Source organism: Rhinolophus ferrumequinum, chromosome 3 (assembly GCF_004115265.2).
Source record: "Rhinolophus ferrumequinum isolate MPI-CBG mRhiFer1 chromosome 3, mRhiFer1_v1.p, whole genome shotgun sequence".
Taxonomy (NCBI): domain Eukaryota; kingdom Metazoa; phylum Chordata; class Mammalia; order Chiroptera; family Rhinolophidae; genus Rhinolophus; species Rhinolophus ferrumequinum.
In genome coordinates, this window is record NC_046286.1 from 99,317,615 (window position 1) to 99,330,280 (window position 12,666).

Below are 12,666 nucleotides of genomic sequence, written 5' to 3' on the forward strand. Positions count from 1 at the left end.
GATGCAGGGATTTGTAGTTTTTGGGTCCCCAAGTCGTGTTTCCTCTCGGAGCCGGCCGGAGAGAGGAAGAACTACACATCCCAGTGGGCCGTGAAAGGAAAGTGGGGCTCGGAAAACCGAGCGTCCCTGCCCGGCTGCATTCGCTTTCTGCTGCCAACCGGCTGTGTCCACCATCGGAGGGCTCAGACCCTGCGGCAAAGCCAGGGAGGGCGCGAGCGCAGGAGCCGACAGGCGGGGATTGTCGGGCTGGGTGGGACGCGCGGGCGGTCGCTCTGCTGCTGTGGAGCTCGAGGGGAAAGGAGAGAAATAAAGCGAGCAAATTGTGAGCGCCCGTGCGGGAGAAGTGAGAAAGAAAGGGCCCAGCAGGCAGCAACCCACGCAGAGCCCGATGGCCACGGGGCTTGTCCTCCAGGCGGGAGGCAAGAGCTCCGCTCTGCCCCTCTCCCCGCGGGATCCTAGAAACCCGGCTCTGAGACCCTCACCCCCAGCCTCCATCTCATGCCGTACCTCCCATCCTGTCGCCGGGGAACCCGCCCCATTCCCGGGCAGCAGTAGAGTCCCCCGAACTCGACCTCGCACCTCTCTGCGGGAGGAGGAAGAGGAAGGGCGGGGGGAGGGTCACCACCTCGCGCGGGTTTCAGGTCCCCGGGAACCGCAAGAATGGGCTTGCTTGTTGCTGTGTGACAGTGTGTGTCCCGAAGCTGCAGCTGCTGCTGGGAATAACCCCGAAAGAGAAGCGAGGGGCGGACAGAAGTCGGCGTAGAGCGCACGACGCGGCATGGCCGCGTTGTCCTCAGGAGGTGCCAGAGGGAGCCCAGTGCCCTCTCCGGGACCGCGCGGGGTTGGCGGGGAGGGTACTGGGGCGGGGGCCCGGCCGAGCCGGTGCGGGGATTCGCCGAGAGGAGGAGCGGGAGGAGGAGCCGGGCTGGCAAGGCGCGGGCCACCGCCCACCCGGCTGGCAGGAGGCGGACCCGCTCCGAGCACCGCGCGCGCGCGGGGCTCAGCCTTGCAAACAAGTGTCTGTGGCGCTCGCCCGGCGGCCCTGAGACGCGCTCCGCCGCCCCCCTGCGGCCCTCCTCGCGCCCGGCCTGGCTCCTATGGGGCAGGAGGGAGCGAGGGAGCCCCTGGCCACCGCAGCCCGCGAGCAGCCGCCACGACCCTCAGCTCGGGCGGGCCCGGCAGCCCCCGCCGGGTACACGGACTCAGCTAGGCTGCCAGGCGCGCCGGCGCGGGGTCGCAGCGCCAGCAGCGCCCAGGCTGTCGCCAAGCCCGCTCCTGACAGAATAACGTGCTTGGTGTCCCCACCCCTGGGAGGGGTTGCCGGTGCCGCAAGCGGCCTCCCAGTTTCCATCGCTTTCTCCTGGGGAGGATCCGCCGCTGCGAGGAAGGATTAGAATAAACCTGGCCGAGGCACAGAAGTGGCTTCCGAGGAAGCCGGCGCCGCGGCCGCCGCCTGGTGTCCCCTTGGGGCGCAGCGCTCGGGGGGCGGCGGGCCGGAGCCGAGGCGCCGCCGGAGGTCCGGGGGCGGCGGGACCGAGCGAGCGGCTGTGCGAGGGGGCGGGCGCGCGGCGAGCCTGGGACCCGCGGAGCGGCCCGTCGCACCCGGCGGGGACACGGAGCCCTCGCACGCGGGCTGGAAGCGACTGAGGACTGCCGCCGCGGGCTGCGGGCGAGCACCGTCCCTCCAGGAGGGGGATCCGGCTATGACAGCTGGGCTCCCCGAGGGGTTAACCTGGGTGTCCTCCGCAAAGTTGTCGCCGAGCCCAAAGCCCGCTTAGGGGCCGCGGAGCCGCGGCTCGGGGGGCGGCCGGGCGGCCGGCAGCGGTCGTGGCTCGGCGGGGCCCGCGCGGCCGGGGGGCTTCTGGGGGTGCGCGCCCCCCGCCGGCTGCCCTCGTGGATGCCTCCCGGCGGCGGCGGGCCCATGAAAGACTGCGAGTACAGTCAGATCAGCACCCACAGCTCCTCCCCCATGGAGTCGCCCCACAAGAAGAAGAAAATCGCGGCCCGGAGGAAATGGGAGGTTTTCCCGGGAAGAAACAAGTTCTTCTGCAACGGGAGGATCATGATGGCCCGGCAGACGGGCGTCTTCTACCTGACTCTCATTCTGATCCTGGTCACTAGCGGACTCTTCTTCGCCTTCGAGTAAGTGGCTGCGAAAGCTCCCCAAGCGGGGCTCCCCTCGCCGCCGCCGACCCCTGCCCCTCCCCTCGCTACTTTCGTTTTCTAGAAGCCTTATCTACTGAATATTGTTATATAATACAAGCCCTCTCTTCCTCTTTTCCTTTTGAAGGTCTTTTTGCTTCTTGGTCCCCAGAGATAATGTAGTTCTGGATCGGGCTCTGGGAGTAAAGGAGAGAGAAGTGGGGAGGGACACTAAGGTGTGTGGGCCTTGTTGCCCCCAGGGGTAGGGTGGCACCTTGCAGGTGACTGATTCTTGGTGCCGGCTCTACCGAGTTTGGAGACTAGCAAACCAGCCCAGATGAAGCCCGTGGGAAGGGGCACGAGGCAGATTCTTAAGTCAGGGATAAATAGAATCGACTTTCTTGCTCACAAGCTGTAGGCATCATGTTAAGCTCAGTTGACTAAATCTTCTACACACCTTCGCTGAATAATGAAGAATCTTGGTTACTTTAGGTTTCACAGTGTAGGCCACCCAACGTGGCCTAAAAGGATAATTTCATTTTTCATTTTCCGTAGATGTTCACTCTTGATCCACAATTTTTGATTTACCATGAGGTTTCCAAACTCTTTTTTAAAAGTTTCAAGAAAATAGGCTGCAAACACTTTCCCTCCTCTCCCAACATCCAGGAACAGGTGAAAGGAGACTTTAGGATGGTTCAGAGGAAAAGTGTGACACTTCCTGGCAACTTTCTGATTCCAGAAACAATACTTTGGGACTTTAAGGGCTTTTATCTGGGGAAAAAAAAGTGCATATGAGTCTTCACAGTTTTCAGGAAAATCAAACTGGCTAGTGGAAACTATCCTCCTGCCAACTAATGAAAGATCTTCCTATTTGTTAATGGTATTAGATAAAGCACTTTCACCACATTCCAGAATCAATTTCAGTTGTTCTTATTGGGTCCAACATTTGCAATGCAGCTTCTTATGTAATTCCTGGTATCTTGGATGGATGAAAGTTGTTGCTACTCCCCCCACCCCGAATTTAAAAAAGCAATATATTCCTGGGAGTTCTTTGCCCTTCCCATATCCTGATAATTATGGGACATGATACTCTTTCATCTACGTCTGTTGAATGGGATTAATTAAAAACCTTTTGTGTTTCTTTACTTTTGTCTCTGATGAGTAGTAATAGGCTCTGATTTTGTACCTGGAGTTTGATATTCCAAATGCTGTCTCAATCAGAAATTCACGATCTCTTGATAATGTAACAATGTAATAATTTTTACTTAAGGCCTCTGACTATGAGAAAACATTTGTATCTGGACATTGCGCTAAGAGGAACACTTTTAAGAGGACTGAGTTAGAACAGGTGAGGAGAGAGAACTTCGTTTAAGCTCCCCCCAGGCTTTCTCACACACAACCCCTCCATTTCCAATTATGTAAAATTTCCAGGTCTCTCCCAGAAGTTTATCTTTTGTGCACAATTGAGACTAGTTGGTGGAGTCTGCCCGGGACCTGGGCTTGGGAAGGGAAGGTTGTGAAGAGGCTGTGGGAATGGCAGGGAAAATGCTGTGTGTCTTCTGCTGCTGCTCTCCTCGTCCTCACCGGAGCCAGCCGCTTGTCCTCACAGACCTGGGAGGGCCTGGAGGTGCGCTCTGAGTTTGCATTCTGAGACCTAAATTCAGGCACTGGCATGATGATGCCATGTGGTTGCACAGAAATGCCAGTCTTCCGGTGGTGGCTTTCATTACAGGTGGTCCACTGCACAGAGCATTCGCTATGTTCCTAATGTTAAAAAAGTTTTGACATTGGCATTTTTGCTCTTTTTAGCAATTTTAAAAATAGAGAAGAGTTGATGTTGTGATTGTGTTGTAGAGCTTCAGCCACAAGTGTGTTCATGTAGAATGATGAGTAATTCATTTTCTATACACCCTCAAATCCCCACTATACGGTCAGGGGTCCTCCCCCCAGTTTTTACCACCTTTTATTTTCTTCGGTCAAACATTGCTTTTAACCAAACCATCATAAATTCATGTTCACAGCTTTATTTCTGAGTGTGTTTCTCCCAAGAGTTCCCCAAAGTCCTCACTAGCAGGTTGTTGGGATGTTTTTCTGCATCAGCGTTGTGTTAACTGATGGCTGTAGGAATAAACATGCACTGGGGTTTATTAGATACTAGTGGCTTATTAGATACCTTCATTTTTATATCAGGTGTGTGTGTGTGCGTGTGGTCTCCAGGAAGGTGGCTTCAATTAGGCAAGTTGAGATTTCAAGAAGGTAGGCCCATCCTAGCCTGATGCCTCCGCTGAGAAAAATCGTAGGGCTGTGCAACTGTAAAATACTATGGTTTGGCTAAGAATAGGTGTCACTGTATTGCTTTTAAGTTCTTATCATTGCTAATGACAGAGTGAAATTAAATAACTTTGGCCAAATTAATTTGATAGAGACTCAGAGAACCAATTAGTTACATGCATAGGTAATGAAATACAAATATGCTAAAAGATAAAAGAGATCAAGAGAAAATGCCAGTTTTGTCTGCTCATTACGTGTCTTCTTTCTGTCCTTCCTTTAGTTAGTTATTGAGCACATACTATGTGGTTGCCTAGTTTGATGAATTTCATGTCTAAATAACTTTAATATGAGTAGAATTCATTTTCAAACATCAGAGCCCATGCTTCCCCCTACAGCTACAAAAAGGCAAATTCAAAATTTAAAAAGAAGACATGGGACTTCTGAAGTTAGTTTTAGACCTGCTCAGCCTGTGACTTTGCTCCCACCCCACCTCCTTCCCGAATTAAACAGATGGACAAGGAAGTTTGTCCAAGAGAAATGGACTTACTGGAATGTAGCCATACGTGTTGATATGCCCTTAAATATTGGGAGAAAGGCAGGGAAAGACATTATTATTCCCACGTTGAAGATGAAATGCCAGGGGCTTGGAGTGGTTGAACAACTGCCTAAGGTCACACAATGATTAGTGGCGGGCTTCTGACTGCAAAGCCAGTGCCCTTTCTGACCCCCTGTGCTGCTTTCCGGCAATATAGAATAGTGGTTACAAGCATGAACTTTGGATGAACAGAGCCCAAGACTCTTACCAGAAGTATGACCCTGGGCAAATAATTTGACTTTTTAAAGTCTCAGTGTCCCAATCTATTAAATGGGATTAATAATATCTGTCTTTAAATGTTGTGAAGATTAAATGCAAAAGTGGACTTAGTACGGTGTCTGATACATAATAGCAAGTGCTCAATAAACGGTGCCTCTGATTAAAGGAAATCTTCCAAGTAGCCTCTCTAGGACTCAGGTTCCCCTTTTCTGACAGCCTTTGAAGGAGGGGGTATGTGGGTTAATAAGCAAACACAGCAGTGATAACATATTAGGGCTGAACGCAGCATTATGTAGTCTGCGGGTAAAATAAAGAACTTCATAGGAGCCCGAGGAGTGGCTTCACTCTTGCCTCTTCAGAGTGGGGTCCTACAGGGATGTCTGGGGACCGCCCTTATCCAGACCCTGAGAAAGAGCCCTGAGGAAGCCTACGAGAAGTGGGGACTGGATTTCATGTCTATTTTTGGAGCTCCTGTCTCAGAACCATGAAGATAGTAAAGAAAGCTACTAGAAGCAACCTGATACAACTCTCCACTCTTTTCCAAGTAGGACAGGGCTATTTGTCTTTGGCATCTTTTATTCAACATATGGAGTATGGGTGCTACGTGACAGCATCTCACAGCTATATTTAAGAGAAAAGGGAGCACGCGGGTTGCAGTGCCAAGGGGATGAGGGGCTGGCTCATCAGAGACTCATCACACTGTCCTCATTCTCACATCCCCAGATTTGCAGTTTGAAAAGATCAGTGAACATTATCAATTTCCTTCTCTCTCTCTCTCTGACATATGCACGCACAGCATGCTTTTGTTTAGAGTTGAGATTTTGAAAATAAAGTCTCTGGTCCTGAAATATTGACCCTTCGAAGTCTCTTGATCACAGGGGCAGAAAGAAGGGGACAGCCAGGGAGGTCAGAGGAGGTTCATGTTTTCAGGAGCATCTGGTTTGGTGAAGTGATTGAGGCTCAGGTCTTGGATTTGACTGTCTCCCAAGTCTGTGCTGTCACCAGCGTTTGAAGATGTTTCTGGAGCTGAGACACTTGAGAGCGTGGGAACATTCTTACATTTCTCATCACTAGAAGTCCATTGATAATTTTTTTAAAAAGCCATATGTTTTCTTCTTTTCCTCCCCTCTTCCTTTCTTCTCTCCCTCCCTCCCTCCTTCCATTAGTTCCTCCTCCTCCTTTCTTTGGTTAATCCCCATTGAAATACAGTAACTCCCCACTTAACTTTGTTATTGATAGGTTCTGTGATTTTAAGCAAAATGTATAACTGATCAATTTTAAAACAGGCTAATTGGTAGGAGTTAGGTTCCTAAGGCATCTCATCAACATTATAATGAATGACATTGAATGGAATGGCATTATTCGAGGACCTGCTGTAATTGATGAATAATTGATAGTCAGTGGAACTAGGGTTATGTTTGCCTCAAAGGTGGAACAAGGGACTGTCATCTGTAAACAAAACTGCCATTTCCAAAATAATTTCTTCCTCATGATTGGAAACCTTTTATTACTTAGCAGAAGATATTGACTGCCCTTATACCATAGAAGGACCCCATCTTTTCTTAACTGATCTGTTCAGAACTGCATCAAGTTCTCCACCATCTCAGAAAACATCTGGAAAGCGTTCTATCTTCTTTTGGCCAAATGCTGGCCATGCTGTGCATCATAGAACACCATGCGGTTGATAAGATGGTAGTAAGGGCCATCCCCTGTTAGCACAGTAGGCTGTGTCAAGCGTATGATACAACCCACTGTGGCCCCACAAGGTTTATAGGTGTGTTCAAAACCTTATTCATGACACCTTGACATGAGTACATTAACCCATTCATTTGTGTGTGTGAGCAGCATGTGTAAGTTCCATGAGGGCAGGGACTCCATTTGTTTTATTTGCTGCTGCGTCCTCAGTACCGAGAATAGTTCCTGGTACATAGCAGATTTTCAGTAAATATTTGTTGTTTAATGAAAGAATGGTAACATCGAAACACTGAAAAATAACCTCCTTGTGCTTCAGTTTTTCATTTTGTAAAGTTGTGAACATTCGTCAAATTTGTAATTAATAATGCCTTATGGAACATAATTGCCTTAGAAGCTTTGATTATTCAATATAATTCTTCTGAATTCAGAATCAAATATCTTCCCTTCAAGTGCATTAATTGAAGCAGAGGAAATAAAAGGTTTTTTAGTTACTGAGTCAACTCAGTTCTAGTGATAGAACTGAGATGTTCTCTTGGCTAATCAAGATTTCTTTCTAGTTTTTCCTTATTTTTTAACTAAATGTTTTTAGCAAATAAAGTTTTCTGTATTATGTATAAATGTGACCTAACATCCACCAGCACCTAGATAAATTTCACATTTTATAGGTTCTTGACTTTGGATAATTGACTTTATCTAATAAAACTCTTAAGGATACTATTGACTACTTATTTTTACTGTGTTCTTCCTCAGCTTGTGGGAAGTGATACCAAATTATGCAGAAAAGATTCCTGTAGCTGCTGTAATTGGGTAGCGATGGTCAATTATTTAATGGGCCATATCTGCATAGTAATCTGGAGATTCTTCTTTTGTAGTACAATGTTACACATAATTTATTCATGGCAGAGTTATTATGGGTTAGCAAGAGAATTTAAGGGTTTCAAGGAAGTGTATTCATTCTTTGTAGCTGAGGTTATTAGGAAAGGGAAAACAGTGATGGTCCATATATACTTACAATTAGTTACAGCCAGGAATTTGGATCTGATAAAATGTGAGTTGGTTCAGGTAAGGGTTGGGGACCATCTTAATACTTTTGTTTAGTTTTTCACTAAATATGGCCTCTTTTATTTCTGATGAGAAGTGAGCTATTATTTTTTAACATTTCCCCCTGTATGTAATGGTTCAATATTTTTTCCAGTTGATTTTATCTTTTGTTTTCAACAGCAGAACAATGACATGTCAAGGTGTGGTTTCCTTGATATTTATCCTGCTTATGAGTTTGCTAAGGCTACTTGGATCTGTGGATTAATAACTTTCATCAGTTTTAGAAATTTTTCATATTTTGTATAGTCCCATACAGCATACGTCTTGGATACTTTATTCTGTTTTTTTTTTTTTTTTAATCTTTTTTCCTCTTTGTGTTTCAGTTTGAATAATTCCTATTGGTACGTCTTCAAGTTTACTGATCCTTCCCTCTGCTGTGTCCCATTTATGTGGAGCCATTTTTGATATCTTATTTTTTATTTTGAACATTTCTGTATTTTACAAATGGTTTTTTAAAATATAGTTTAAAACATAATTTCCATTCTTCTGCTGAAATTCCCCATCTGTTCCTGTCCAGATTTTATACTGGATCATTTAATATATTTTTTGTAGTTATTCTAAAATCCTTGCCTAATGATTCCAACATCAATATCATCTCTGGGTCTGCTTTTTTTGGTTATTCATTCTCTTGACTATGGGTTATATTTTCTCTCTTCTTCATGTACTTTGTAATTTTTGATTGAGTGACAGATATTGTGTGTAAAAGGATTGTAAAGGCTGTAGTAATTTAAAAGGGCATGCTCTTATTTCAGGCCACTGGTGAGTGGGTTGAGTCAATCTTATTTGTGTTTCAAATGGATGTGGGTTTTATTGAAGCATTAATTAGATTGATTTCATGACAAATGTTCTGATGGTAGAATCAGGACTTTCCTTTTAGCAGGGGTTGGGATCTGAGCCCTGGCAAAACTCTGAAGATTTCTTTACATGTCACTGCCCAGTACTAGCTTACCAAACTGGAAGATTTCTGCTTTTTAGTCACACTGACAAATTTTTGGGTGACTGGGGAGATTTCTTTTAGTCCTGCCCCAGGATTTTATACCTCAGGACATCTCTCTCTGTCCATCTGTCTGGCCCCAGCTTTTGGAGTCTGCTGCAGTGCCCTGGATGAAGACCTGACATACCTAAGAAAGATTTGTTCAGTTTTTATGCTCTGACACCTCCTTTACCCTTGGGGAAGGTCCCATAGGCATCAGGGCAGATGTCTCTCGACTCATCTGCCCCACCCCCAGCCTTTGTTGTACTCTTGCTGTGTGTTTGGTGATGATCCATGGGAAAGAGTTGGCTGGTGATATGTTTATTCTCTGGCTGAGGCTCTTTGGAATTTTAATCCTATATGGCAGTCCGCATGTAGCTATTAAACTTGGTTAAAATTTTACCTGGTTTCTCCTTACTGCTGCCTATGGTGGATTTCTGTTCTTGCCATTTTGCTAGGAATGAGCAGATGTTGGCCTTTTTTCTTTAAGGGTTCTTCGCATCCTCAGTCCTCTGATATATTTTTAAAACTGTACTTTTGTAGCTAATCTGGTTTATTCTCATTATTAGAGTGGGAGTGATTACATTTACAACTTTCAATTTGTGATTTCTTTAAACTTAATATTGTGTTTCTCATATTAATTTATGTTGGTGCATATATATGTAATTAGTTTTATTACTATAAGATTTTATTTGTGTAAATATGCTCAATTCTTCATATTCTTTCTAATCTTTCTTTCTTTGACTTACTGATTCTTTATATTCACTATCATTTTATAGGGTAGAATATGCAAGGCTGCCTCTTCATAGATTTTGATTTGTTCTTAAGTGTATCCTGGCAATGACCGTGACATCTAAACCCAATGTTCAGGTCTGGGTAACTGAGATTAGCATGGGATTCAATCTGTTATGCTTTTGCATGATGATAAAATATTTATCAAAATGATAAATCATGACTATCAACTGATCATTGAAGTTGTTTACAATTAAGAGCAAGGTTTAAAGAAACGTATGTCCTTATGATGAGTGAGGTACTTTTATCAAAAATGTCATCTTTACCTTCATAGTTTAATTTAGTGCTAGTTTTTCATTGATTTTAAAAGAAGGCTTTAACTCCCCTCCCACCCCCGCCCCCCCAACTCACTTATAATACTTTGGGTTTGGAAGCTCTTCTCTGATTTCATGCTGATTTAGATGTAGCCCCTCAGAATACTTGTAATTAAGATTCTGCTACCCATCTCTTCTCAGGTAGCTGGCTCTCGTTGACAATCCTGATAGAAGGGATTTCTGATGAAACCAGCCAGCCCTTAGCCCTTCCACTCTTCTGTCTCCCTGATGCTGTACATGACAAAGAAAATCTCTTCCTCCGCCATGATCAGTCCCAGAACAAACAGAAAGGTGACAGGGGTGTGTGTGTGTGTGTGTGTGTGTGTGTGTGTGTGTGTGTCCCTCAACTCCATTTCTCCAATCTCTAGAAGTTGTACTAGCATTAATTTTGGCCTATTTTTGCCTCTACCTCCTTGGCCTTTTACAGCGGAGAGCTAACCTATCATTAGAATGGACTTCCCTGTCCCCCGCTAGAGATTTTTGAAGTAGACTTGCTTTCCACACTAAGGAGACAGTTTTATTTTAGAACATTGTAAGCACATTTGGACAGAACATGTCATTTAAATACAGGAATACAATAATTTCCACACATCTTTAAACTAGGTTTTAAAAACTGCTGATTTCAAAGTCGATGAGAACTGGTCTTGCCGTTGAGAACCTTCCGAATGTGATGGTGGGCAAGGTGGCTGATAGCGGAGGGTGTAGCCAGCGGCTCTCTGTGCTGGATGTGGTTGCCTTGAGATAGTCTTATCGATGGAGGGAGGTGGGCTCATCACTTGGGAAAGAAGTGAAGTTTCATAAGTCTACTTACTGTCTTTCAGTGGTTTTTCAGGCACTTCTCACAAATACAGAGGAACAGCTTATTTTAACACAAAGCACTGGAGTCTATTAGAGGAATTAGTTCTACTTACTGACGTGGGAAATTATGACCTCTCCTTGTACAGATAATAGAAATAAAATAGGTCCCCAAAATGCGTGTCCCTGTCTATTTCCTTGACAAAGTCTGGTGTCCTTTTTTTCAGGATTTTTTCCTCTTACTCTCAGTGGCATAAGAGACTGTGACTACGTTCTCTTCATTTGAAGCTTTTTCTTCCTTTAGCTTTTAGCATGTTCATCTTCTACTTACCTTTTGTTATTTCTTTTTCTCCTGTATTACATCTGTTCTGTCCTCCTTGCCCTTCATTAATGTTGTTCATTCCCCTTCTGTCTTTCTTTCTTTTTCCAGCAAGTTTGAATCATCATGGTGATCACTCTTGCTTTTTGCAATATGACTTTTCTCTCTCCCTCCCTCCTGCCCTCCCTCCCTCTTTCCCTCCCTCCCTCTCTCTCCCGGTCCTGCTTGGAGCATCTGCCTTCTAGTCTTGCATTTCCTCTTGTGTGTCCCTACCCAGGTGTCCTCTGATGCCCAGAAAGCAAGTCGTTGAAAACCGAATGCGTTGTTCATGGCTCCACCACTCTCAGTAAAGACAACACTCTCCTAGTCCCCAGGATTCATCCTGGAAATGTTCTCCCCTTTCACCCTTTGTCACCTACTTTCGGTCATTCCACTCAACTAACCCTTTTTTAAAATGTCTCCTAGACTGCATTATTTCTCTCTGTTTCCATACTTAATGTGGTGGTTTTGAAACATTTTCACAAAACCTTTAACCCTCCTCCCATAAAAAAAAAAGGTGAAGTGTAATTCTTCTTCCTCTTGAATATAGGCCAGGCTTAGTGACTCAGTTCTGAAGAATAGACCATGGCAGAAGTGACGCTGTGTGATTCCTGAGGCTAGGTTAGGATTGTGATAAAGCTTCCGCGTACCTGCTGGTACGCGGGTACCCGCTTGGGGCGTACCCGCTCTCTTTCTCCCTTACTTGGGACATGCACCTCTGGAACCCTGAGCTGCCATGTAAGGAGTCAGCTGCTAACACAGAGACCAGGCCGAGAGACTCTAGGCCGCATAGAGATGCCGTTGGGCGTCCCCGCTATTCCAACCTCTGCCTCTTGAGTGTTTGCTGAGGCAGACATGTGAGTGAGCGAGCTTCCACGTGATTCCATCCTCACCTCCCTCAGTCTTTGAGCCTCAGTCGAAGCTGAATGGAGCAGACATGAGCTCTTCCTGCCCCGCTCTACCCACATTGCAGATTCGTGAACAAAAGGATGTCATCGTTTTAAGCCACTGGGTTTTCGGGAAGTTTATTAGACAGCCATAGTAACTGGAAAACTTACTCCCAGAAACTCTCAAATGCAGTTTTGAGACTGGTTTGGAGTTGTAGCGATTAGTGTATAACTAACAACACTAAAGTTAGAATGCTGAAGTTGGAGAATTTTTCCAAAATACGGTAGAGTCAAGGTCAACTCTTCTCACCACTTCCGTTCCACTGTGCCTTTGAGTAGGAGAAAGGGGTTGCAGCTAGGTAATGAATCCACAATTGTGTCAACCCCCAGATCCCCTTTGGGAGGTGTCCTTTGTCACATGTGTCCTGCTGGGAAAGTAGTTCGAGCCCCAGTGGTCTAGGCCCTCAGCACCCCACTCCTGGACCACACTCCCAGCTTCATTTTTAAGGTTTCCTTCTGCGCTG

At 45.9% G+C, this 12,666-nt stretch overlaps 1 protein-coding gene across 3 annotated transcripts in view; it reads left to right on the plus strand.

Annotated features, from left to right (window-relative positions):
* Positions 1 to 977: 977 nt before the first annotated feature.
* ZDHHC14 (zinc finger DHHC-type palmitoyltransferase 14) overlaps positions 978 to 12,666 on the plus strand; it is a 252,179-nt gene continuing 240,490 nt past the window's right edge. For 2 of the 3 annotated variants that reach the window (XM_033098478.1, XM_033098487.1), the window contains exon 1: positions 1,385 to 2,142. In XM_033098478.1, coding sequence (XP_032954369.1) covers positions 1,898 to 2,142 — 245 coding nt within the window. In that variant the 5' untranslated portion in view covers positions 1,385 to 1,897. Of the gene's footprint in view, positions 2,143 to 12,666 lie in introns of all 3 variants that reach the window. The other variant, XM_033098468.1, reaches the window with a different exon arrangement.